Here is a 25967-nt window from a genome sequence, read left to right as displayed (position 1 = left end):
CCGACTGGTGCTCAAATGTGCTATCATTAAACCGATTAGTCCCTTTGAAAGAGGAGACCGTTAAAGTCGCACGTAGCAACACACTGGTGGGTTATATTTCTGCTTTACCGTTGATGCTCTTGTTGATGGAATAATGTACAGTTCGCTGCTGATTGAGAAATAGATAGAGGCAATGTCAATGAAGTATTTTGTGCATTTGTTTATCTTAGCGTAAACAGAAACATGTTACAAAGTTGACTAGCCAGGTATCATTAGTTCATTGTTGAGAGCATGGAACGATCATAGAGGAACTGATAAGATAGCGATCAAGCAAAACTAATGGAGACGAGTGTGTTGAAGGCGCCTCCGAGTCTTGAAGAAACTGAAGATTGCACAGCCTCAGGAGTCAGCAGCAGCGGTTGAAATGTTTGAACCTTGCGGGGCCGTTTGGATATTACATAGGCCAAAATAGATGGTTCTGGTTGTCTTCCCTCCTTCGCTGAACGAGGCTCTCTCCCCTATACTGAGGCCTGAGGCGCTTGCTAAGGTTATGCTAAAGAAGTACTACGCTGGAGTATTGTTATCACCCGTACACCCATTTTTCTGCATCTGATATTTTGATACTAGACCGTAATGACAGGCTCACATATGCTCGATAACCCGTAAACATATGCTAATTCATTGCAATCATACCCTGAACGCCTTTTTGTCCGATGACGGAAAGAAGCCCAAGACCAACCCTCGGATAGTCTGCTAAGCTTTGGGGAAGACGGTTGATGTATAGGTCTCGACCTCACTGAAACCTCCGTCTGGATGGCACTGGGCGTATTTGATATTCCCAAGGTCGCCCCTGATGTTGTTCCTCATCTGATAGGCACGACCATGTATGTCACATACCTATATCTACCCTATCTTTGCAAACAGAAATACGAATGTCGTGTATTATGGTATATAAAATGCGATAATCATCCAAGCGATTACCGTCTCCCAAGCCCACTCAGTCCCCATGCAACCTTCGACTGCACGAAATCAAATCCGCCCAATATCCTCAGCACCAAATCGCGGATGGACGCCAAACTGACCGGCATCCACCAAGCATATGAATCGTACGGAAGGTTTCCGAGTTTCAAAAGCGTCTTGGTGAAGCCGATGACTTCTAGCGCTCGTGCATGACGCGCCTCTGCGAATTCCTGCAAGATGGTATCGTCCACATCGGGATTCTCTGCAGACGCTTGAATGTGCTTTGTGACAGCATCTGCAAGGAAGATCGCATCCCTGATGGCCAGGTTCATGCCTTGCCCGCCTATAGGTGAGTGTATATGGGCTGCGTCGCCGACTAGAAAAATGGCGGCTCCGAGACGTGAGAAGATACGGTCTGCAATGGCGGAATGGGTTCTGAAACCTGTCGACCAGACCAGCTGGTCGACTTTGACAGGTTTCGGGTTAAGGGACGGATCCGATGATATACACGCTGGCCCGTATGCGTCGACCACGTTCTGGATATACTCTTTTGGTGGAGCACGAGGAGGTTCTCCGTTCTTTATGGGTATGGAACAAAGTATACGAAAGGTGGATTTCGTAGTGAGCTTTCCATCTCGCAACAGCTGGGCATTGAAGTGATTGCCAAATGGTAAAAAAATGAATAAATTGCCCGAAAAGACTTCGGCGTTAAGGTGGCCCTCGAGGGTGACTGGACCGACAGGTTCGGGCTCGAATGTGATATCCGCAGAGATCATTTGAGCCAACTCTTCATTGACTGTGTGTGGGCCTTCTGGGTCAGAGAACCCTATACCAGCGATGGTACGGACCTGGAAATGGTCGTCAGATATTCCACTAAGCTAAATTGGGGGGCATTGAGGTCTCACAATCGAGCGGGCGCCATCTGCGCCGATAACGTATCTAGCGCTGATAACTTGACCGTCTTCAAAGGACACATCAGTGACGCGAGAGTCCATTTCATTCTGTTTCATTCCTACTACCCTGTGTGGACGCTGCACCTGCACACCAAGGCTCTGCAACTTCTGCATAAGTACAAGCTCGGTCACACATTGAGGGATGAAAAGCGCGTAAGGGTGGGCGGAATGTCTCTTTAGAGGGTCAAATTTGACCTCAAAGAGCTGCGAACTACGGGATAGGATTCTGATGCTCTTTCCCTTGATGCCTTGAGACAGTAACCCATCTGCGACATCGATGCTTGCTAAAGCCTAATATCACAAGAACATCAGTGGGCCTTCGTATGAATGCACGGGTAGCTTACCTCGATGGTTGCACAGTGTATGGCGACGGCTCTCGATGAATTGGATCCTTCGTCTACGGCATCCACGATAACGAAGTCATGGCACCCGTTATGAACGAGAGCAAGAGCAGCTGTGAGACCTGCGGGGCCTGCACCAACAATAAGCACGGTCGTGTTCTCGGGGAGAGACATTGTCTGCTTGGAGTATTTTGAGAATGAGAATCAGTACGAGTGAGACGATGGATGAGCTTCACGTGGCTCTTGCACCTGTTATTTGAGGCCACCGATACACAGGTTATCTTAGTGATCCGCAGTAGTGAAGGATGATTTGGTATCGCGCACGGACTGCAACGGCCATCAGTAAACCGATGCAGTCCTTGATATTGTAGCCGTGCGAATTGTAGAAGGGTAGGACAGTTTGCCCCTGCTAAATATACCATAAGAATCTGATTTGCAGCTACATCATGATAGCCCGGAGATCTAGAGTAAGATGAGCAGTGATAACGAGGTTATGATGTTCTGCCATTGCAGCTGACGAGGGTGGTAAGCCTACTTATGCCAAATATTTTGGCGATTGTTATTTTGCCTTACTTACTAGTACGCTTTACTACAACTTCATCCATGACATTCTCGCGGGAGGTACCTTTAGCACTTGTCAACCAATGTAAGTAACAATGTCCTGACATGTGGCCGTGAAGAAGGGACGACAGCGCACACCCTGTTTCATGATTCTCGTTTTCCGTCGTCTATGCATCGGATCAAACTACTATTTCACATCCCCATCGTAACTTTGTAAGAGCCTTTTGCGCTTATCAACTAATCTAGAATAGCACTACAATTCGTAACAAAATCGCGACCTGTCACCATGGCATACTGGTATGTATTGTACTCTCGGCAGTGTTGATTGTTATTTTCCTCCTCTTGCCAGGTCAGCGGCATCATGATGCACTTGAGACAATGACTCGTCACTCATCAATGTCGGTCCCAGAGTTGTCCACTGTCCTCAAGGTCAGATCTGACAACAACTACTGGGCTGTGTCGAATCTAAAACACTGGTATGCTCGATTCATGCCACACTACTACTACACAGTGCATGCGACACCGTACTGAAAGGACAGTCCGATACGAGTCGTCCCAAGGGCACATCTGACATCAAGAGAATGGTCACTGGGCTCAATTGCAAGGCGCACACTGGCAGATTGGTCCACGTTAGTTCAAGTTGCAGTAAATACTGGTTCGTGGTTTGATTATATTGTTAGGAGTGCCCCAAGTCATTTTGGCCAACTCAGCTTGTCGGCCATTTCAGTTTCCACACACAGTATCTTCTTGTCCAAATTGTAGGTATTCGCATCATACTAGTTCATTCGGTTGAGACTCTATTTGCAGAATTGTGCTCGTTTAGTACGTCGAAGAATATAAAATCTAGGAGCCTGCATGAGCTTGAGCCAAACACTCGCCTCGATATCACATACCTATGTTTAATGTCTCACAGAGATCATCGTCCCCAAACCTCCTCACCAAGTCCGAACTAAGGCAATCTAGATTTCAAGTTCCGATTCAACTGTGTTGATCCATGCCATTTCTCACGCGACTACTTATCTTTTGACCTCATATCAAGGAACATGTTACACATATCATTAGGCGCAGCTTACTGCGACAGTTGGCTTGGCCATGATTTTGTTCTAGCGCACATTAATGGCGAGGCATCTCAGACTTACATGCAGTATCTCCCCGCGGCCCATAGTCTCCTAAGGTGAACTTGAAGTCTAGACAATGCTTGGTCCAGGTCATCCAGACATGCCCTATCACTGTGCGACGCTTCTGATTGATCCTGTACCACTGTCAATGATGCTACTTTGATATCTCATGACGTTTTTTTCTCATTTGTTACTTCCTTGTAGCACCTGCGATTTGCCTAGGCCAGTGACCCTGCCAGTGCGCATGGGGCATAATGAAGTATCTTTCGTGATTCGATACTCATACTCATTCTTAACACGCGCTTGGTTAAAGATCCCTGGTACTTGTCGTGGTCCAGCATCCGCAGCTCCCTCTGAAGTTTTAGACGATCACAACGATATCAAGTTAGTCCATGGCACACCCCGATGATTCTCTACTTCCTCGGAGACAAAGAATGGCGTTGAAAAAATCAGTGACCATCAGCCAACGCTCCTCTTCCTCATCAACTGTCCCTTATACCCCATCCAACACCCGCTCTGTAACGAGAACCACTCTAGAGCTCCTATGCTACCCTTCGATATCAAGTGCCGCGCAATCATTGATATTAGTCTTTTTCATCTTTACCTCTGTCGCAGCCTTTTCATCATCACGCGCACTCCTGTATGACATTGAGTTTCAACGTCTGTCATGAATCATGATCGGCAACGAAGTGACATCACATTGGCTTTATCAGAGAGAGATTCATGAGCTAGCCTTCAAGGCTAACGTCAGACGAACAGATTCAAGCTGCTTGGTACGTTCCATGTGCATGTTCGTATATATTCCTAATATTATTATCGACAGCAATGATTGCTCGTTTCGACAGGCTCTCGAACTCCAACTGATTGGACCACGAGCAAGACTAGGCACAGTCGATCATTTTTAGATAAGTTCAAACATTCCACATGGCTGGAACAGGACGAAAATTTGTCCAAACACAACTATACTGATTGGCTTCGACCTAGGTATTGCACTATCAACCATGATACCAAAGCATAAGGAGAGATGATGTATTGTCACAACATGCCACTCAAGGTGCAGACTCAGGAAGGGGTGTGTATGAGTTAATTGGTGGTGGTACGTAGCACGGGACACGACACAGGTTGCAAATGATCAAGCACTGCAGGCAAAAACCAGAATATCATTTGGATTTTCGTTGTGTCACAAGTTAGATGTGCAGGAGATAGATACACATGAGCGGTTTAGACAGGCCGTACATAGAAGATCATTCATTTTCTCTATATGCCATGGACAAGACCAATTCCGGAAACCATGTCTGTCCACATCCTCTGCAGCTACCAAGGCTCTTCATTTGAGCCATACATCCTAGGATGTCCCCCTCTTCATCTTGATCGCTGTCCTACTCAATCTCCTCGATACCGCTGTCGGCTGCATGCAATCAGTACAAAGACATGCTGTGAAATTGCTTAGAGTGAAGCCACGCACTGTCTATTAGTGTAACGAAAGAGTTAGATTCATTATGTATCACAAAAGACAAGATTGCATACCATGTGAGGACGCTACATGATCTAGTCCGTGGTACTTGGCCGGGGTGTCCATATCCTCTGCAGCTACCAAGGCCCTTCATCTGAGCCATCTATTCCATCCCCTTGATCACTGTCATACTCAATCTCCTCGATGCCGCTGTATGCTGCATGCAATCAGTACAAAGACATGCTATGAAATTGCTTAATGTAGAGGCACGCACTGTCTATTAGTGTAATGAAAGAGTTAGTATTCATGATGTATCACAAAAGACAAGATCACATACCATGTGAGGACGCTACATGATCTAGTCCGTGGTACTTGGCCGGGGTCTCACGAACACGGCGTAAAAATTCATCCTGGTCGTGTGAGGGTCAACGAGCGGTAACAAGTTCAGCAGAGGAAATCACGCACTTCCTGAGAGGGAACATGGCCGTGGCACGATCAGTGTCGCCTGAGAAGGTCGAAAGACCAGATCACGCACTTCCTGAGAGCGGAACATGGCCGTGGCACCGTCAGCGTCGCCTAAGAAGATCGAAAGACCACATCACGCACAGACTGAGAGCAGGACATGGCCGTGGCACGATCAGCGTTGCCCAAGAAGGTCGAAACACCAGATCACGCACAGACTGAGAGCGGGACATGGCCGTGGCACGATCAGCGTTGCCCAAGAAGGTCGAAACACCAGATCACGCACAGACTGAGAGCGGGACATGGCCGTGGCACGGTAAGCGTTGCCTAAGAAGGTCAAAAGACCAGATCACGCACCAACTGAGAGCGGGACATGTCCGTGGCACGGTCAGTGTCGCCTAAGAAGGTCGAAAGACCAGATCACGCACAGACTGAGAGCGGGAGGTACATCGTGATCTCAGCTCAAGATTGCTAGCGAAGTGCCAGGATGACATACAATTTGCTGGACATGAAAGTTGCGAACAAGAAGCGTTTCTGCGTCAGTCTTGTGGTTGGAGTCACTGTGAGGGGATCGTTTTCTCGGGTTCGTCAAGCTACGGGTGATCTGGAAGCATCGTTTACATTCTCGACTTCTCATCGTTAGGCATCATCAGGACCTAGAAAACAAACATACTCACCATTCAGTCGAGCAAACAGTCCGCCCTCGAGACTCATATTTCACAGATCTGGCACCAAGGCGATTCACAGCGCCGCAGAAATGACATCGATAGTCGACTCCAGATAGTGATGACGTCTCCTGTTGAATGGTAACCCTCATCACAATCTTCGTGCCTGGTTCAATGCTCGACCATTTGTGGCTTGTAAGTGGGGTCACTTTCTTGCCCTCGTCGATGCACAAATCGTACTTTTCTTCTTCTATATATCGTCTTTGAATTTGGGCTTCGACCGCATCGCGTTCAAACAGAACTCGGAGCATGCAATTGAGTTGCTGAAGACAATTTGACGAGTAAGCTTCCACAAGAACGATTTTTAGGCCAGCGAGCGGACCTGATATGAGGTGCACCAGTTCACTGATATTGCTTGGCGGCGGCCTGTTGCGTCTACTAGTGTCACGCAGCCAGGCGCGATGCTTCCGGATAAAGGCGATACAGATAGTGGTGCGAAGGACTGTTCGATGTTCTGAAGATCCTCCTCCCGCCTCCGTGAAATTATAAGCAGTTCGCGTGTTTCCCGTTGACTTTGCATTTGGGACGACCACTGACCATAGAGTAGTGAGCAAATGCAAGCATCTCTAGGGGGTAGAACACAACCAAACACTCCATCAGATAACGGTCGATGTCAGTCGAGCATCCGGTGATAGCCTGTGTGACAGATGTGTATGCTAGGCGACGTTTTCGCAACTTTTTCAGGCGGACTGAGGTGTCTTCCAGCTTTCTGAGTGCGATTCAGTGTCGAGTAAATTAAATCACACATTCATGATAGATTTACCTAACTAAAAGGTCTCTCCGAGAATGTTCAAGAGGATCCAGGGCAGGTGGGGCGTTGCACAAATGGCAGTATAGTCGATAGAGACGCGATGTTAGGTCATCCAAGGCCGCCTTGTTTCTATTGAATGTCTGTGATAGCCGTTCAAATCCAGAAATATATCAGCATTCGATAATCATTCACATCTATAACTTGAAAGATTCCCAACAATCCGCCAATAGCTGCGTGCATCGGAGTACCAGCAACTGGAATTACACCCGTAAAAGCCTGTACCAAGGGCAAAGCTACGTGAGCGATGTCAGAAGCTTCGTGGGCAGGGGATGCACCCCAAGGGTACGGTGTGGAAGGAGAGCCGGGGAAAAGTTCTTCGAGACCTGGTTCACTGCCTGCAGTAACGGGATGCATTGACGAAGAATTTGAAGAGAGCATTGGTGCAGGAAGTGTGGAGGAACGATACACGCGGGAGGTTTTACGACACGCTAGAACAAAGGTACGAGTCTCAGTATTCGTTTCGAATCTCTATTAACAATTGTTTGTACCTAGAACAAAGGTACGACTAGATGTACGTCAGCGCTTGCGCTCGAACGTTACAGTGGGACTTGTACTTACGTCTCAGTATTCGTTTCGAATCTGAGACGTTTCGACGAAAACAGCGTCCTCTTATACGGTGAGTCTGCCAGCAATAGCTTTGATGAAAAATATATACTTAAAGAACGAAAAGATTGCCGACGTTGACACGTCGTCGACGTTCTCCGTTTGGAGACGCTCGCACTCGATGTGCTCTATTCTTCGGCCGTATCGTCCTTTCCTTTCTCAGCTCTCTCTCTCTCGGCCTTACTTCCCTCGGACACATCGGCTCTCAACACTCCCCCTCGAGCGTTATCCAAACACATCAATGTCCTCAACCTCTGGAGTCGGGGACGTGCCAATGGCTTCGTGAACGCGTCCGCGACATTGTCGTCACTGGGGCAGTAGATTATCTTGAAGGTACCGTCCTTCACGTGGCCGCGTACGAAGTGGTATCGCAGGTCTATGTGCTTGGTGCGCGATTGGAATTTTCCCGTCGAGACTAACGCTATAGCAGCTTGGTTGTCGCAGAAGATGGGTGTGGGGAGGTCTTGGACGTCGTAGAGCTCGCGGATGAGGAGTTGCAGGTAAAGTACTTCCCTTGCCACGCTGGTCAACGCTATGTACTCAGCTTCAGCTGTTGACAGGGCTATGATAGGCTGTTTGCGCGCGCTCCACGAAACGGGGCCTCCATGGAGCAGTACGATGTACCCGCTCATGGAGTGCCTATGTGGCTGCGATGCCCAATCGGCATCGACAAACGCCTCAATTCCTCCCTCGCTGGATCCCAACGTCAGCTCATAGTCTGCGGTGCCTTTCAGGTACCGCAGGGCGCGTTTGGTGGCCTCCCAATGGGGTCTCCCCGGATTCCTCATAAATTGCGACAGTGTTGCCACCGCAAAAGCGATATCTGGCCGGGTACTCGTAGCTGCGTACATTAACGAACCGATCGCGCGTTGATATGGTATGTCTCGCATAGCTTGGAGTTCGGCGTGTGTTGCAGGGGACTGATCTATGGAAAGGACAGTACCTGGTTCCATGGGCGTGTGCAGGACCTTCGCGTCCTCCAGGTGGAACCTTTCGAGGATCGTCTCGACGTATGCCTTCTGTGAAAGTGTCAAGGTGCGTGCTACGCGGTCCCTCGTCACCTTCAGCCCCAATAACCAGCTCAACTCCCCTAGGTCGCTAATCTCGAAGTGCGCGCGCAGCTCGGACTTAAACCGATGGATATGGGATATATGGTTGGCGGTGACGGCCATGTCGTCGACAGAGACGGTGATGACGACGTGTTCGCGCGAGGTGCGTTTGTAGAAAACGGCTTGATCTACTTTTGACCTGCTGAAGCCCATTTCATTGAAGGCTCCAGCTAGCTCCTGCGCCCACTCATATCCTGCTTGTTTGAGTCCAGGTAAGCTTCTTTTCAGCTTCAGTACCTTCCCTTCCTGACCATCCTTCAAGTATCCAGGGGGCGCTCGCATATATATGTCCTCCTGCAGACTCGCATATAGGTACGCACTTTTAATATCGACTTGGTGTATTTCCCAGTCGTGCTGAGCAGCCATCGTTAGGACTGCACGTATTGTGCTCATATTGGCCGTGGGGGCGAAGGTTTCGAAGAAATCGACCCCGTACTTCTGGCGCTGCCCATTTGCAACTAGGCGCGCGCGAAGCTTCAGCTTCTCGCCGTCCGGCCCGCGCTTTGTGGCCAGGACGTAATGGCATGGGATAAGGTTTACGCCTCGAGGTGCATCTACGATTTCCCACGTACCTAACTTCTCGAGTTGACTGACTTCGTAATTGATGGCTTCTTGCCACTCTGCAGCGTCTGGGCCCTTCAAGGCTTGTTGGAGGGTCGGTTCTGGTTGGACGGCGGCCAATGCTAGGTGAATATGCGCCTCTTCATCCAAGAGGTCGAGTTCTGACGCTTCCAACAGGCTTTCCATGGTTAGGGCTGCCGTTTGGCCCTCATTCAGCGCCGCATAGTACCCTGGGGGTGGTCTTACCCTCGTCGACCTCGCTTCAGGAGTAGATGGTTGAGGTTGCTGGGCAGTAGACGGTTGAGGTTGCTGAGGAGTAGAAGGTTGAGGTTGCTGAGGAGTAGATGGTTGGGGTTGCTTAGGAGTAGAAGGTTGAGGTTGCTGTGGCATGGTGATGGGCTGGACGCTACTAGGTGAGTTATTATTACCGTTGCCGCTGTTATGTTCGTTGACTACAGCAGACTCCCCCTCGTCCGGCATACCATCGGCTGCCAGGATCGGCGTGAAGGTCACATTCCTCTCCACCGAGACACGCCGTCTGCCGGGCCAATACACCCGGTATCCTTTACTTTCAGCGTCTACCCCCACAAAAACTGCCTCCTCCGCCCTCGCCTCCAGCTTACCAGCCTCCAGCATATGGACGAAGACCCTGGCCCCAAATTCATGGGCCTGCGACAAGTCCGGCTTGGACTTGCGCACCAACTCGTAGGGCGTGCTACCTGGGATCGCCCTTGAAGGTAGGCGATTCTTGAGCCAAGTGGCGTAACTAACGGCCTCGGCCCACAGGTACTTTGGCATATCTCTGCCTAGGAGCATTGCTCTCGCATGCTCGACGAGTGTCCGGTTGAGTCGTTCGGCGACACCATTCTGTTGGGGTGAGTCGTGCACTGTTAGCTGCCGCTCTATACCTTGCTGACGCAAGTATTGATCGAACTCGGCGCTCAGATACTCTCCTCCTCTGTCCGAACGGATTTTGCGCACGCGCACACCTGGTGATTGACGGGCCACCCATGCCTCATAGGACTTGAACGCGGTAAGTGCGTCACTCTTTTGTTTGAGGAACTCGAGTCGCGTCTGCCGGCTAAAGTCGTCCGTGAAACTGACATAATATTTACAGCCTCCCAAACTCGTCGTCTGCGCCGGTCCCCAGAGGTCCGTATGGACTAGTTCTCCGTATGTAAGTGCGCGCATCTTCGTTTCTCTTGGGAAGGACTGCTGAGCTGACTTAGCTTTCACGCAGACTTCACAGAACTGGATGGCGGGCGCCGGATCTATGTCTATGCCCAGGATTAGGCCCTTCTTGACTGCGTCAAGAAGGGCCGCATGTGATACGTGCCCTAGGGCACGATGGACATCATTGATGGTAAGCTTTGTCCTGGCGACGTTGGCACGATGCTTACGGTCGGACGTTACAGCGTAAAGTCCCTGGACTTGGGGTATTTCTGCGATCGTCCTTCGTTCGGGGGGAGCAGACAGTATCCTGCACATTCCTCCTTCGAACAGCACGGCCAAACCGGCGGAGGCGATCTTATTGGTGGAGATAAGGGTAAATGCCATGGAGGGGGCATATAGGACGTCTTTTAGCGTCACGGTCGTTCGTTTCGAGCCCAACGGTAAGTCCATCCTCACGTCTCCTCGTCCTGTCGCATTGACAGTAGCTCCATTCGCAGTGTATATCTTCTGCGGGGCGATCTCAACGAAGGATACAAATTTTGCCCTATCCGGGCAGAAATGAGAGGTCGCGCCGGAGTCTACTATTGCTCCTCGGCGCTCTGGAGGTACGTCCATCGATTTTGCTATGACTGCGAGGTCTGACGTAGCGAAAGCGTAGTTGTCCTTTGGCTCCGGCTCTTTGGCTACATTGGCACTTTGTTTTTGGGTGCGTCCTCCTTGTCTCTGCCGTTGATTCGGCCCCTGACCTTCTTTTCCTCCACCTTTTCGCCAACAGTCACTCTTCCAGTGGCCCTTACGATCGCAGTTCGTACAGACTGCGTCGGGGTTGGATTTTGGAGCCGAGCTCTGCGAGCTTGTGCTCCTCCCTGCATTTGTTCTCGCGGAGAGCGCACTGTTGGTCCCGCGTTTGTTGGGACGTCGTTCGGTGAGTAACCGGTGCTCGTATTCCTCTGTGATGATGGTGATGAGTTCGTAGGGCGAGAGGGGAGTTTTCGTTATCTTGGCCGCTGCGTTCATCGACGACAGTAGCGGCCGGTAGGATTCAGGTAAGGACCCTAGGATGATGGCATGAAAGTCCGTATCAATGACGGCTACCCCCATTCCAGCTAACGACTCCCTCAGGCGCAAAAGCTCTGAAAAATGAGCCTTGACGTCACCACCTTCTTCGCACCTCGTCTCCTGGAGCCTCCGTCTCAGATCTATCTGGACGAGTTCGGTTTTGCCTTCATGTATGTGGCATATTTCCTTCCAGATTTCGGACGCGGATGCTAACTTTTGGACACGTAACAGCAGCCGATCTGTGATCGTGCAAAATATTTGCTGTTTTACGAGTGAGTTCTTTTGTTGATACTCATCGGTCTTTGCGTCGAGCTCATCGATTTCTTTCTGCGTAGGTGTTGTACCATCCGGCTTCGTAACGGCCCCCGTAGAGCTCTTTACGAAAGGCGTAGGCTCTTTAGCTCGTCCATCGGTATATCTCGTAAGTCCTCGTGCACCTATAGCCGTTAACGTCCTTTCCTTGTAGGTTATCCAGTTCGAGCCATCTTCGGCGAGCTTCGGGATGTTAAAAAGGTTTGAATTGGTGCTGGGAGTCGACAAGTCCATGGAGGAGACAGGGCTCATAACCTGTGGAGGAACGATACACGCGGGAGGTTTTACGACACGCTAGAACAAAGGTACGAGTCTCAGTATTCGTTTCGAATCTCTATTAACAATTGTTTGTACCTAGAACAAAGGTACGACTAGATGTACGTCAGCGCTTGCGCTCGAACGTTACAGTGGGACTTGTACTTACGTCTCAGTATTCGTTTCGAATCTGAGACGTTTCGACGAAAACAGCGTCCTCTTATACGGTGAGTCTGCCAGCAATAGCTTTGATGAAAAATATATACTTAAAGAACGAAAAGATTGCCGACGTTGACACGTCGTCGACGTTCTCCGTTTGGAGACGCTCGCACTCGATGTGCTCTATTCTTCGGCCGTATCGTCCTTTCCTTTCTCAGCTCTCTCTCTCTCGGCCTTACTTCCCTCGGACACATCGGCTCTCAACAGGAAGCTATGGGGCTGCTAGCTGTGCAGTGTGCACAGCACAACCCTAGACTCTATAGTGCCACTATCTGCCAATCAAAGCCAGGAACAAGAGTTTCACGCAAAGTTCGCGAGTGTCAGATCAGCGTGACTCGACTTGCAAAGTGCCCAAGGCCGACGATCGTGATTATGTAATTGATCCTTGAACTCCGCGATCGGCAAGCAATTTGCAACGGCCAACTCTAGTAATTGTGCATTCGTTCGAGCGTCGAGACTCTGTTTGCAGAATTTATCGTAGATCCTGTGCGTGCGCCGTAACCATATGTTGCTAATATAGAGCTTATGTAAGTGGTCGAACGAGTGCGCCATAGACTTCCCACCATTTGTATTCCAATGCTCCCAGTCGGCGAATTCAACACAAAGTCTCCCAACTTAGGTGGAGTTTAGACAGTACTTAGTGGTTCAGGTCATTCAGACATGCCCTATCATTGTGCAACACTTTCGAATGGTCCTGCATAATATGCGATTCAGACTTTGTGAAGTTGAAGTCTAAGATCAGAAGGCTATCAGAAGTAATCCTTACTCCGACTCAACTTTGTTTGCCTTTTCTGATTGGTACCAATTTTCATGCAATTGACCAACAGTTGATAGTATCTTTCAATCGACCATGTTAGACTAAATGGAGCTCGACGGTTTGCTCAGATTCCGACTGATACAACTTTTCGAAATGACTACTACGGTGTGTACACGATGCTTGTCCGAGGTTCTCAGTATTTGACTCATCCAATGTATGGACTCCTAGAGCATTCAAAGATCCCAGTCTCCTTTACGAGGGCAAGTCTCTTCATCACTTTCATCATCACTCTTGCCATCAATTTTGCTGCATTCCTGTTCTCTTTGTTGAAATCAAATTCCCTGGTGAACTCAATAATCCCTCAGCTAGGATCGCTGCGGACAAAACATGAAAGCCAGATTTTGCAACGTTCAACCCATGACCACCGCACGCAGACTCCATGATATCAGCATCATGGGACGGAAACTTGCTTTCTATTGCATAAACAAATCAAGTCGTTGCATAGTCCCGAATTTTCAAGAGCAGGAGACATACCAATCGATTGGTAGGAGCTGGACACCACGATGGAAGCTGGGCATCGTGTCATCTGACCCAGAGATCAGCTGGACAACAAGGAAGTTAAGGACGATGGGGGGTGGACCACTGAAGCTGTTTCTGCTCCACCTGCACAACCTGAAACGCGGCCAAGTTTCAACTTACGGATTCGACGATTAGGCACCTGTGCAGGCCCTGATGGGTCGTTTACGCCGTCGAAAGCTTCGAGTTCGGTTTCTCCGCAACTCCACTTCCAGAAACGAAACTGTTCAAGGTCCATACACCTCTTCCTCCAGCTCAAACCACGCTACAGGACGATGGCGAACCTGAAGTTGTCAAGACTTTTTGACACCAATGCAGATGTACGCAAACTACACCCGAGATGCCATGTTCCAAATACCGTCTAGACCGGCAAATCTGCGAAATGGTTTGTCGTATTCCTTCACTGGCCGTATTCGATATTTTCAAATTTGTCGAGAATGATATTGAAGTCGATTCCTCATCAGGCACGATCATGTATGCCACATCTTATCACGTCCGGCGCTGGTCTAGATAGTCACAATTCCGGCCATCCGAAGCCCTTCAAGCCTCGCTCTGCGAAAGCCGTCATGCTCATCGAGCAGAATGTTAACAAGTAAGCTTGGGAAGATGAAACCCGCACATGAAGGTAATCGGAGTGCCACATTGCATTATCGTATCGTCCATATATCACTTCATCTTGCAAGAATAGTGCGTGCTCTGGTATCAATTGCGCTCGCTGTCTTCATGAGAATCAACCTGTAGTCTGGCACCTCCCTCCCGCCCCTTTAACAAGAGCATGTTCAAGTTCGTCCAAAGACTGCAACCAGTCACGTACACCACTCTGGAATATTTGATACTTTTACATCTATCCTATCTTTGAAAACAGAAATACGAATGTCCTGAATTATGGTATCATATCGTAACCAAGCCATCCAAAATGTGCGATTACCGTCTCCCAAGCCCACTCAGGCCCCATGCAACCTTCGACTGCACGAAATCATATCTGCCCAATATCCTTAGCATCAAATCGCGGATGGACGCCCAACTGAATGGCATCCACCAAGCATATGGATCATACGTAAGACTTGCGAGTTTCATAAGTGTCTTGGTAAACCCGATGATTTCTAGCGCTCGTGCATGACGCGCCTCCGCAAATTCCTGCAAAATGGTATCATCCACATCGGGATCCTCTGCAGATGCTTGAATGTGCTTCGTGACAGCCTCTGCGAGGAAGATCGCGTCCCTGATGGCCAGGTTCATGCCCTGCCCGCCCGCAGGTGAATGTATATGGGCTGCGTCGCCGACTAGAAAAATGGCGGCTCCGAGACGCGTGAAGGTACGGTCTGCGATGGCGGAATGAGTTCTGAAACGTGTCGACCAGACCAGCTGGTCGACTTTGACAGGTTTCGGGTTAAGAGACGGATCCGATGATATACATGCTGGCCCGTATGAGTCGATTAAGTTCTGGATGTACTCTTTCGGTGGAGCATGGGGGGGCTCTCCGTTCTTTGCAGGTATAGCACAACCTATACGAAAGATGGATTTCGTAGTGGGCTTTCCATATCGTGTCAGTTCAGTGTTGAAGTGGTTGCCAAACGGTGCAAGAAAAAAGATATTGCCTGAAAAAACTGTGGCGTTGAGGTGGGTCTCCAGGGTGAATGGACCGACGGGTTCAGGCTCGAATGTGACATCTGCAGAGACCATCTGAGCCAATAGGTTACTGGTTAGGTGTGGGCCTTCTGGGTCAGAGAACCCTATACCAGCGACGGTACGGATCTGGAAATGGTCGTCAGACATTCTACTAAGCTGAGTAGGTGAGCATTGAGGTCTCACGATTGAGCGGGCGCCATCTGCCCCGATAATATATCTAGCCCTGATAACTTGACCGTCCTCAAAGGAGACATCAGTGATGCGAGAGTCCTTTTCATTCTGTTTCATTCCTACTGCCCTGTGCGGACGCTGCACCTGAACACCAAGGCTCTGCAACTTCTGCCCAAGTACAAACTCGGTGACATTTTGAGGGATACAGAGCGCGTAAGGGTGGACGGAATGTTTCTTTAGAGGGTCAAATGTGGCGTCAAAGATCTGCAAAGTACGAGATGTGATTCTGATGCCCTTTCCCTTGATGGCTCGAGACAGTAACCCATCTGCTGCATTAATACTGACTAAAGCCTAAGATCACAAGAACATCAGTGGGCCTTCTTACGAACGCACAGGTAGCTTACCTCGACGGTTGCACAGTGTATGGCGATCGCCCTCGATGCATTCAGTCCTTCGCCTACGGCATCCACGATAACGAAGTCATGGCACCCGTAGTGGACGAGAGAAAGAGCAGCTGTGAGACCTGCGGGGCCTGCACCAACAATAAGCACGGTCGTGTTCTCGGGGAGAGACATTGTCTGTTTGGAGGATTTTGAGAATGATAATAAGTATGAGTGAGAAGATGGATAAGCTTCAGATGGCTCTTGCACCTGTTATTTAAGGCCACCAGTACCATACACAGGTTATCTTAACCGGTAGTTCGTAAGGATGACTTGCTGTCCCACACGGACTGCAACTGTTGAAGAATGTGTGGGCAATAACCAAACTAGACTCAGAGTGACTGAAGTAGTCCGATCCTGGTGGACTTGGTGACTCAATTTGTGTCCAGTCAGGATTGTGCACGACCGTCGACGCATGCGCTGGCAATTTGTGTCCACATGCGCTGGCCCGGAGGTGAAACGTTGTCTCGGCATATGACATGGGTCATGCCGATTGCAAAGTTCTCGTCCGTTTCGCGCGATGAAAAGGCGATGGAGCGGGTGAAGCGAGGACGCTTAAGCCGGGCCAGGTGCAATTGACGCGGCCCTGCCGCGGGGGCCTTACCGAGCGGTGGTTGAGGTCTTCACCACTGATGTAATTGATGCGTTCAGGGACTCGTGTTTCCCACCCCGATCTACTTCGGAATGCTAACAGGGCACTACGCACTCCTTTTTTAATGTTCGTTGACACTATGTAGTACCGTCTTAACCGACAAAGTTTCCCAATGCCAACGATTCTTGAACTTTGCGATCGGCAAGCAATTTGCAACGGCCAACTCTTCGAGACTCTATTTGCAGTCGAGAAATCTAGATCCTCATCTGTTGCTATATATAGAGCTTATGTAATAAGTGGTTGAACGAGTGCGCCAGACTTACATAGTAGTACATACATCATCTATAGACTTCCCATTATATTTGCATTCTGCATTCCCTCAATGCTCCAGCTGGCCAGTCAACGAATTCAACACAAAGTCTCCCAACTTGGTGCACGTGGAATCTAGACCAGTCCGAGTCCAGACAGTACCTAATATCTATAGTAGTGGTCCAGGTCATTCGGATATGCCCTATCATTGCGTAACACTTTCGAATGGTCCTGCATAGTATGTGATTTGGACTTTGTGAAGAAGTTCAAGATCAGAAGTAATCCTTGCTCCAACTCAACTTTGTTTGCCTTTTCTGATTGGTACTATTTTTCACGCAATTGACCAACAGCTGATAGCATCTTTCGATCGATCATGTTGGACTAAATGGAGCTCGACAGTTTAGACTGATACAACTTCTTGAAAAGACTACTACGGTGTGTACACGATGCTGGTCCGAGATTCTCAGTATTTGACGCATCCAATGTATGGACTCCTAGAGCATTCAAAGATCCCAGTCTCCTTTATGAGGGCAATTCTCTTCATGACTTTTATCATCGGTCTTGCCATCAATTTTGCCGCATTCCTGTTCTCTTGCTTGAAATAAAATTCCCTGGTCAACTAAATAATCCCTAAGCTAGGATCACTGCAGACGAGCCAGATTTCGTAACCTCGAACCCACCGCACAGGTGCCTGATCGGCAAATCTGTAAGTCAGAGTTTGGACGTGTTCCAGGTTGTGCAGGTGGAGCAGAAATGGCTTCAATAGTCCACCCCCCCGGCCTTAACCTCCCTGTTGTCCAGCTGATCTCCGGGTCGGATGACGCGATGCCCGGCTTCCATCGTAATGTCCAGCTCCCACCAATCGATTGGTATGTCTCCTGCTCTTAGAGATTGGGGACTATGCAGCCACTTGATTTATCCGATCAATAGAAGCAAGTTTCTGTCCCATGACGCTCATATCATGAAGTCTGAGTGCAGGCTCTGGATCTGATGGGTCGTTTACGCCGTCGAAAGCTTCGAGTTTGGCTTCTACTACTGTATTTCCAACTCAAACGAAATTGTTCAAGGTCCATACACCTCTTCCTCCAGCTCAAACCACGCTAAGGGACGATGGCGAGCCTGAAGTTGTCAAGACTTTCTGCCACCAATGCAGATGTACGCAAACCAGACCCAGGATGCAATGTTACAAACACTGTCTAGACCAGCAAATTTGCGGGAAACGATTTGTCGTCTTTCATCCGGCACAATCGTGTATGCTACATATCTTATCACGTCCGGCACTGGTAGATAGTCGCAATTCCGGCCATCCGAAGCCCTTTAAATGTTCTATCAAGCCTCGCTCTGCAAAAGCCGTCATGCTCATCGAGCAGAATGTTAATTAACAATTAGGCTTGCGAAGATGAAACCCACACATGAGGGTAATTGGGGTGCCACGTATCGTACCGTACATGTCTACACATATATTACTTCATCTTCTAAGAATAATTTATAGTGCGTGCTCCAGTATCAATTGCGCTCGCTGTCTTCATGAGAATCAGCCTGTAGTCTGCCACCTCTCCCTCCCTTCCTCCCTCCCTCCCTCCCCTTGATCAAGAGCACATTCAAGTCTGTCCAATGACTGCAGCCAGTAACGTACACCACTCTGGAATATTTGATACTTTTACATATATTCTATGTTTGAAAACAGAAATAAGATATGGTATACAAAACACGCTAACCAAACCATCCAATAATCTACGATTACCGTCTCCCAAGCCCACTCAGACCCCATGCAACCTTCGACTGCACGAAATCATATCCCCTCAATATTCTTAGCACTAAATCGCGGATGGACGCCCAACTGAACGGCATCCACCAAGCATATGAATCATACGTAAGACTTGCGAGTTTCAAAAGCGTCTTGGTAAAGCCGATGATTTCTAGCGCTCGTGCATGACGCGCCTCCGCAAATTCCTGCAAAATGGTATCATCCACATCGGGATCCTCTGCAGACGCTTGAATGTGTTTCGTGACAGCCTCTGCGAGGAAGATCGCGTCCCTGATGGCCAGGTTCATGCCTTGCCCGCCCGCAGGTGAATGTATATGGGCTGCGTCGCCGACTAGAAAAATGGCGGCTCCGAGACGCGTGAAGGTACGGTCTGCGATGGCAGAATGGGTTCTGAAACGTGTCGACCAGACCAGCTGGTCGACTTTGACAGGTCTCGGGTTAAGAGACGGATCCGATGTTATACACGCTGGCCCGTATGAGTCAATTAAGTTCTGGATGTACTCTTTCGGTGGAGTATGGGGGGGCTCTCCGTTCTTTGCAGGTATGGCACAAGCTACACGAAAGATGGATTTCGTAGTGGGCTTTCCATCTCGTGTCAGTTCGGTGTTGAAGTGGTTGCCAAACGGTGCAAGAAAAAAGATATTGCCTGAAAAAACTGTGGCGTTGAGGTGGCCCTCCAGGGTGAATGGACCGACAGGTTCAGGCTCGAATGTGACATCTGCAGAGACCATCTGAGCCAATAGGTTATTGGTTAGGTCTGGGCCTTCTGGGTCAGAGAACCCGATACCAGCGACGGTACGGATCTGGAAATGATCGTCAGACATTCTACTAAGCTAAGTAGATGTCTCACGATTGAGCGGGCGCCATCTGCCCCGATAATATATCTAGCCCTGATAACTTGACCGTCCTCAAAGGACACATCAGTGATGCGAGAGTCCTTCTCATTCTGTTTCATTCCTACTACCCTGTGCGGACGCTGCACCTGAACACCAAGGCTCTGCAACTTCTACCCAAGTACAAACTCGGTGACATTTTGAGGGATATAGAGCGCGTAAGGGTGGACGGAATGTTTCTTTAGAGGGTCAAATGTGGCGTCAAAGATCTGCAAAGTACGAGATGTGATTCTGATGCTCTTTCCCTTGATGGCTCGAGACAGTAAGCCATCTGCTGCATCAATACTGGCTAAAGCCTAAGATCACAAGAACATCAGTGGGCCTCTTTACGAACGCACAGGTAGCTTACCTCGACGGTTGCACAGTGTATGGTGATCGCCCTCGATGCATTCAGTCCTTCGCCTACGGCATCCACGATAACGAAGTCATGGCACCCGTAGTGGATGAGAGAAAGAGTAGTTGTGAGACCTGCGGGGCCTGCACCAACAATAAGCACGGTCGTGTTCTCGGGGAGAGACATCGTCTGTTTGGAGGATTTTGAGAATGATAATAAGTATGAGTGAGAAGATGGATGAGCTTCAGATGGCTCTTGCACCTGTTATTTAAGGCCACCAATACACACGTTATCTTAACAGGTGGTTCGTAAGGATGACTTGCTATCCCACACGGACTGCAACTGTCGGAGAATGTGTGGTCAGTAACCAAACTGGACTCGGAGTGACTGACGTTGTCCGATCCTGGTGAACTTGGTGACTCAATTTGTATCCAGTCAGGATCAACGGTTTACAACACGCCGGAGGTGAGACATTGTTCTCAGCACATGACATGGGTTGTGCCAATTGCAAAGTTCTTGTCCGTTTCGCACGATGAAAAGGTGTTGGAGCGGGTGAAGCGAGGACGCTTGATGCTGACTACAACACCATTAGTAACGCGTCCGATAGGAACAGCCTATGCCTTATTTTAAACACACAACCACGTCACAAGGATCCCGAGGCTGCCTTCTTTCTTCAACAACTACCGGGTGACTCGAGTAATGCAACGAAATTCCTGTGTCGAATCCAAAACAGTCAGCTGCTTCTTTGATTCATACCACGCCACTACTACTGCATGCGAGACGGTACCGAAAGAACAATTAGATGCGAGTCGTCCCAAGCACACGTCTGGCATCGTCTCTGTAAGGGGAATAGTCACTGGGTCCGAGGCGCACAGAGACTGAGCCGCGTTGGTTCAAGTTGCCACAGCAAATATATCTAGTAAGTACTATCATGATCGTGGTTTGACTATATTCAAGTTATCCATCAGTTGCGTCCACACAGCTGAATTGACCCAGTTTTAACGCTGTTGAATGTTCTCGACCTCAGGCATTGGTCCATGAGTCGACTTCCCTACTTCAACAAATCTTCGATCCGTTCGTTCGACTTCCTTGCATTTCCCGAAGTTCCATGGCGCTCACCCGTGACCCAATGCTTAGCGCCTCAAGTCAATACAGTAGTCACGGTCGCAGCCATCACAGCTCCCTTTACAAGCACGACGATATCCAGTTATTCCATGGCATACCCCAATGACCCTGTACTTCCTCGGAGACAAGGAATAGTGTTGACGAACTTATTGACTTTGAACCAACGCTCTTACAAGTTCCTCTTCCTCTCTATTTCTGCCTTGGCTACATCATGTGCGGGAACGCCCCAACTCAACCCGGTCTGCTTCCTGTAAGCATTTCAGTCTCCACATACGGTGTTTTCTCATTCATCCTGTAGCTCATCATACTCAGCACGGAGATGAATCAGTATTTGAACGACCTCGGCGATTCCCCTCCAAAGACATTCTCCAGGCGCTAAGTACACTCGGTCCGCACCAAATAATTCCTTCATTGATTTCTTGCACAATACAACACGGCTGTCCCCTGATGCAGCGTCAGTCACGCGAGAAGATGCAGAGAATAGTTTCTTCGGAGTACCTCCTAGCCCGAAGCTGGTATCCGACCCTCCTTCACTACAGCTCACGGATACGTACGCTACCAATTCATCACATAGCCTGGATGCTAGCTTCGATCTTGCTCTCCCTGAAGATGGCCAGTGGTCCCTATCGCCTACCATTGAGACAGAGAGCATATCCCCCGAGAGTCTTTCTCCTTCAGGCAGCGCGGGTACGATTGATCTCTCGCTGCTTGGTGGTAGTGAACCCCCTCCTAAACCTCCCTTGCCTCCATGAAGAAGCACTCAAAACTTGAAGAAACTACCAGCAGGCCCCATCATATACGTGCGCAGACCTCCAGGGGTGTCTGTTTTGCAGGAAGCCCCAGCGCTCTCCGTCTGGCAAGTTACGAGGAAACGTTCAGATCAAATATCGCACCAGTGAATCGGCCTCTGTTACTGATGAAGGCAACGCGACTAGGTTAGCGAGACAGTTGGACGACGGGGAGGCTAAGGATGACGCGGGGTGGACTGCTGAAGCTGTTTCTGCTCCACCTGCACAAGCTGGGGCGCAGCCAAGTCTCAAGTTGCGGATTCGTCGATCGGGCACCCGTGCGGGCTCTAATGGGTCGTTTGCACCGTCGAAACGTACTGCTGGCGAGGAGGATGAGGGTTGTGCCAGTGTCGACGATACCAGTGGTCTCGGCCAAGATGGTCGTGGTTCCATAAGTGACACTCTCATTGATACCCCAGTAGTAGGATGCGGGTTCGGTGGTGGTCAGGACTGAAATAAGAAATTACGCTCAGTCCAGATTGATCTCTAAGCTGCAGCAACTTACGTGTATGCAACGGCACCGGTGTACTTGGTAGCGTCAGTTCCACCAAAGCTGAGCTCTCCGTTGGTGTCTGACTCCGAAGTGGTGGGCTCAAAAGAGAGGCTGACGATTATCTGAGAAATGATGCCTTGGCTGTACAGGCTGTCAGTGACAGTTGGGATTGTCGCGGTGGATGATTCTCCCTCTGTCAAGTCTAGGGGCCCGATGCCAATGACACCGACGACAGAGTCCGTTGAAGTAGAAATAACACCAATCGGCTGCTGGATGATGGTGAGATTACCGAGAGTGACGGTGTCGGTGTACTCGGTTCCTAGAGATAATTGTAGTTATTCTCAACTTATGATATCATTGTATGTCATACCAGAACCGTAGTCTGGGTCTGATATGGGCTTTCTAGTGTCAACGCTGGTTCTGGTCTTCACGTACGAGGTGGCACTAACCCATGTGAGCGAGCTACCGGTGTCGACAATCAAGTTGTCTGCAATAATACATTAGTAGCTGCATGTTTTGTCATTGCTGAACCTACAGATTGTGGCGGGGCTGCCAATACCAAGTGCTGCGGTGTAGCATACAGCATCGTTCATCGCAATAGTGCTGCCAGTACGACGGCTGAGAGTGTCTCTGCCAACAGTTTTGAGAGCGGTCGCGCGAGATTGGTCGTGCTGTAAGAGGTTTATGGTACCACCAGAGGTGTTTAGCCTCCAGGCGACGGAGAGGGTGATGGGGGAGTCGTGGATTTCAACAGGCGACGCCACGATGGACAAGGCTAGGAGGAGAATCGTCAACAGGGATGCAGCTGGGAACATGATTGAACGGTACCGAAAGGTAGTGATCATGAAGCCTGTTATATATGCTGATAAAGATGAGAACACTGCAAGTACATGGTTAATCTCATTCTCAGAATGCTGAACTGTATGGAACGCGCCTTATCAAGTGAAGAAACCGAAAACAGGAATAACTAAACAATTGACTCGTTGTGCGCACAGCTTGGATCAAAACCAACATAGCAGGACAGGTAGCCTGTTTTTTGACGTGAGTAACAGGAACGGCATCCATGAGGATGCACTGTTCCGCCAGTTTATTCATGGACCAATAGCTAGGGAGTGCTTACCATACATGGTGAAACTCGTGGATGATTTGCACAAGGGACTCGCTGACTCGGGCCCGAGGATGCGCTGTTCTACTAATTTTATAGTCAGGGAGTGTTTATCTCACATGGTGAAGCTCGCGCATGACGAGTCCACCTTCCGACAGCGACACATCAAAGGATTGGTGAGCCACAGACTCGGATGCTCATACCATCAGTACAGGAGCGCCCCAAGTTATTTCGGCCAACTCAACTTGTGGGCCATTGCAGTTTCCACACACGGTATCTTGTCCAAATTGTAGGTATTCACATCATACTAGTTCATTCGGTTGAGACTCTATTTGCAGAATTGTACTCATTTAGTACGTCGAAGAATATAAAATCTAGGAGCCTGCGTGAGCTTGAGCCAAACACTCGCCTCGATATCACACACCTATGTTTAATGTCGCACAGCGATGTCCCAAAACTTCCTCACCAAGTCCGAACTGGCCATCAGGAAACCGGCGAGAAGAAGGTTTTTATAGATATAAATGGCAAATTCAGATCACATGTTTACTGAGTTATACCTAAAGATAAAGCAAAAAATAATCACAGCATGATGGCATCGAAGGATAAGAATTTGCAAGAGAAAAATAATCCTGACGAAGATATACATCTCTCGCAATTGTGACATATGATAGATAAACTGTTGCAGGAAGTCCAGCTGCTCTCCAGAATAGTGGTCATCCTTTGCCTCAAATGAACTTCATGATGGCCGTTGGCAATGCCAACCAAGCAGCAATCATGCACTACAAAATACATGTAATGATGATACCAAATGATTGTCAGTCATAGTTGTGATATGTCTAAGATAATGTATTGCCAAACACGAGCAGTATGGTTACCTACTGTCTAAGCTGAACTTTGTGATGGATGTTTACATTGACAACGAATCAGTAATCATGAGTTGCAAAATCAACGGAATACTGATATCAATTGGTCGTGCTTCAAGCAGTATGGTTACCTACTGTCTAAGTTGGACTTTGTGATGGATGCTTACACTGACAACGAATCAGTAATCATGAGTTACAAAATCAACGGAATACTGATATCAATTGGTCGTGCTTCAAGCAGTATGGGTACCTACTGTCTAAGCTGGACTTTGTGATGGATGCTTACATTGACAACGAATCAGTAATCATGAGTTACAAAATCAACGGAATACTGATATCAATTGGTCGTGCTTCAAGCGGTATGGTTACCTACTGTCTAAGCTGGAATTTGTGATGGATGCTTACATTGACAACAAATCAATAATCATAAGTTACAAAATCAACGGAATACTGATATCAATTGGTCGTGCTTCATAGTTTTGCCAGTGACTTATATGTCCAAGATAATATATTGCCAAACACAAGCAGTGTGGTTACCTGCTGTCTAAGCTGGACTTTGCGATGGATGTTTAGTCGTGCCTCATAGTTTTGCCAGTGACTTGTCTAGCGCAACTTGAATGCCTTAGCAAATAAAAGCAGAACAGTCATTCACATAGTAAAGTTACAAACAAATCTACAGAGTATCCATCAAATATGTCACATTCAAGCTCTGGTATTGACCGAGGCTCGGATCATAAACACTACGATTGCAGAGGTTGTGGTGGGCGTATAGTGCATGAGTCAAACTATCTACTGGACGGAAGCAAGAATAATGACCGCACTGCATGAAATGGATGGCAAGCGTTGCAAATGAGGTATCAGTCGGATTCAAGAGACTGACTGCAGACAGGAGTGACGGAACGCTGGGAGAGTGTGGCAAAAATTATGAAGTGCGCTACAGACGCGGGTAAGCGAACGAGAAAGGGATTCAAACATGAAAGATACGTGCCAATCATCACTCTAAGTAGAAGTAGCTACCCAGATTGCGGGTATCAAAAGTGGTATTGTCACTGTTCTGGTCTGTAAACAAAACGGGTCATAAGATACGACAATTTCAGGAGAGTACGAGCGACGTTTACTAGGTCGAAGGTGACGTCGATCCCCTTGTCATCGTAGTCCAAACCAGTAAGCAAATCCTCTCCTTCTGTATGACAAGGGACCTGGCACAGCACTCGTTGAGCAGGACAGTGAAGTGTTTGGTATTGAGCTGGAGCGTAGCAAAGACTGTCGAGTGAGCTCAATGAAGGTTTGCGTAGGAGAGACGCACATTTCAACACCATCGAGGGCATGATCATAGCGGAGAACAGTAGAAATAGTCCTGTATTTCGCGCCCGAGTCTAGGAGTCTGTCTCTCCCTAATAGAACGCGTTGGAAAACCGGTCCAGCCCTGTGCATGGACTTCGGTCATGCCCAAGCGAAATAGAGGTGGTG

The 25967-nt window shown here is 48.8% G+C and overlaps 6 protein-coding genes across 6 annotated transcripts; 1 reads left to right on the top strand and 5 right to left on the bottom strand.

Moving 5' to 3' along the window:
• Positions 1-691: 691 nt before the first annotated feature.
• Positions 692-2720, bottom strand: F5891DRAFT_1060178 (uncharacterized protein). The gene is made up of 3 exons (XM_041362859.1): positions 2237-2720; positions 1845-2183; positions 692-1787 (listed from the first exon to the last, which is right to left on the bottom strand). The coding sequence occupies exons 1-3, from the start codon at positions 2405-2407 to the stop codon at positions 957-959; spliced, it is 1341 nt and encodes a 446-aa protein (XP_041220555.1). The 5' UTR covers positions 2408-2720; the 3' UTR covers positions 692-956.
• A 3170-nt stretch (positions 2721-5890) lies between these two features.
• Positions 5891-7340, bottom strand: F5891DRAFT_697965 (uncharacterized protein). Its single transcript, XM_041372846.1, has 6 exons — positions 7316-7340; positions 6875-7261; positions 6505-6815; positions 6324-6456; positions 6043-6258; positions 5891-5903 (listed from the first exon to the last, which is right to left on the bottom strand). The coding sequence occupies exons 2-5, from the start codon at positions 7070-7072 to the stop codon at positions 6226-6228; spliced, it is 675 nt and encodes a 224-aa protein (XP_041220554.1). The 5' UTR covers positions 7073-7261; positions 7316-7340; the 3' UTR covers positions 5891-5903; positions 6043-6225.
• A 7366-nt stretch (positions 7341-14706) lies between these two features.
• On the bottom strand, positions 14707-16820 carry F5891DRAFT_697809 (uncharacterized protein). The gene is made up of 3 exons (XM_041372845.1): positions 16192-16820; positions 15800-16138; positions 14707-15742 (listed from the first exon to the last, which is right to left on the bottom strand). Exons 1-3 carry the CDS (start codon positions 16360-16362, stop codon positions 14912-14914), a joined length of 1341 nt encoding a protein of 446 aa, XP_041220553.1. The 5' UTR covers positions 16363-16820; the 3' UTR covers positions 14707-14911.
• Positions 16821-18634: 1814 nt separating this feature from the next.
• On the bottom strand, positions 18635-20309 carry F5891DRAFT_984561 (uncharacterized protein; the record flags this gene model as incomplete). The annotated part of the gene is made up of 6 exons (XM_041377468.1): positions 18635-18735; positions 18765-18799; positions 18873-19699; positions 19747-19878; positions 19915-20085; positions 20139-20309. The coding sequence occupies 6 exons, from the start codon at positions 20307-20309 to the stop codon at positions 18635-18637; spliced, it is 1437 nt and encodes a 478-aa protein (XP_041220552.1).
• A 984-nt stretch (positions 20310-21293) lies between these two features.
• Positions 21294-22423, top strand: F5891DRAFT_697776 (uncharacterized protein). The gene is made up of 3 exons (XM_041372844.1): positions 21294-21498; positions 21561-21935; positions 22003-22423. Exons 1-3 carry the CDS (start codon positions 21460-21462, stop codon positions 22186-22188), a joined length of 600 nt encoding a protein of 199 aa, XP_041220551.1. The 5' UTR covers positions 21294-21459; the 3' UTR covers positions 22189-22423.
• A 114-nt stretch (positions 22424-22537) lies between these two features.
• F5891DRAFT_1194632 (aspartic peptidase domain-containing protein) lies at positions 22538-23344 on the bottom strand (the record flags this gene model as incomplete). Its single annotated transcript, XM_041367975.1, has 3 exons — positions 22538-22848; positions 22900-23016; positions 23065-23344. The coding sequence occupies 3 exons, from the start codon at positions 23342-23344 to the stop codon at positions 22538-22540; spliced, it is 708 nt and encodes a 235-aa protein (XP_041220550.1).
• Positions 23345-25967: the final 2623 nt, after the last annotated feature.

The sequence above is a fragment of the Suillus fuscotomentosus genome, assembly GCF_016647785.1.
Source record: "Suillus fuscotomentosus strain FC203 chromosome Unknown F5891scaffold_72, whole genome shotgun sequence".
In the NCBI taxonomy this organism is placed as follows: domain Eukaryota; kingdom Fungi; phylum Basidiomycota; class Agaricomycetes; order Boletales; family Suillaceae; genus Suillus; species Suillus fuscotomentosus.
The sequence above is the reverse complement of the archived record's forward strand: the minus strand, read 5'-3'. Positions and strand labels throughout refer to the sequence as shown.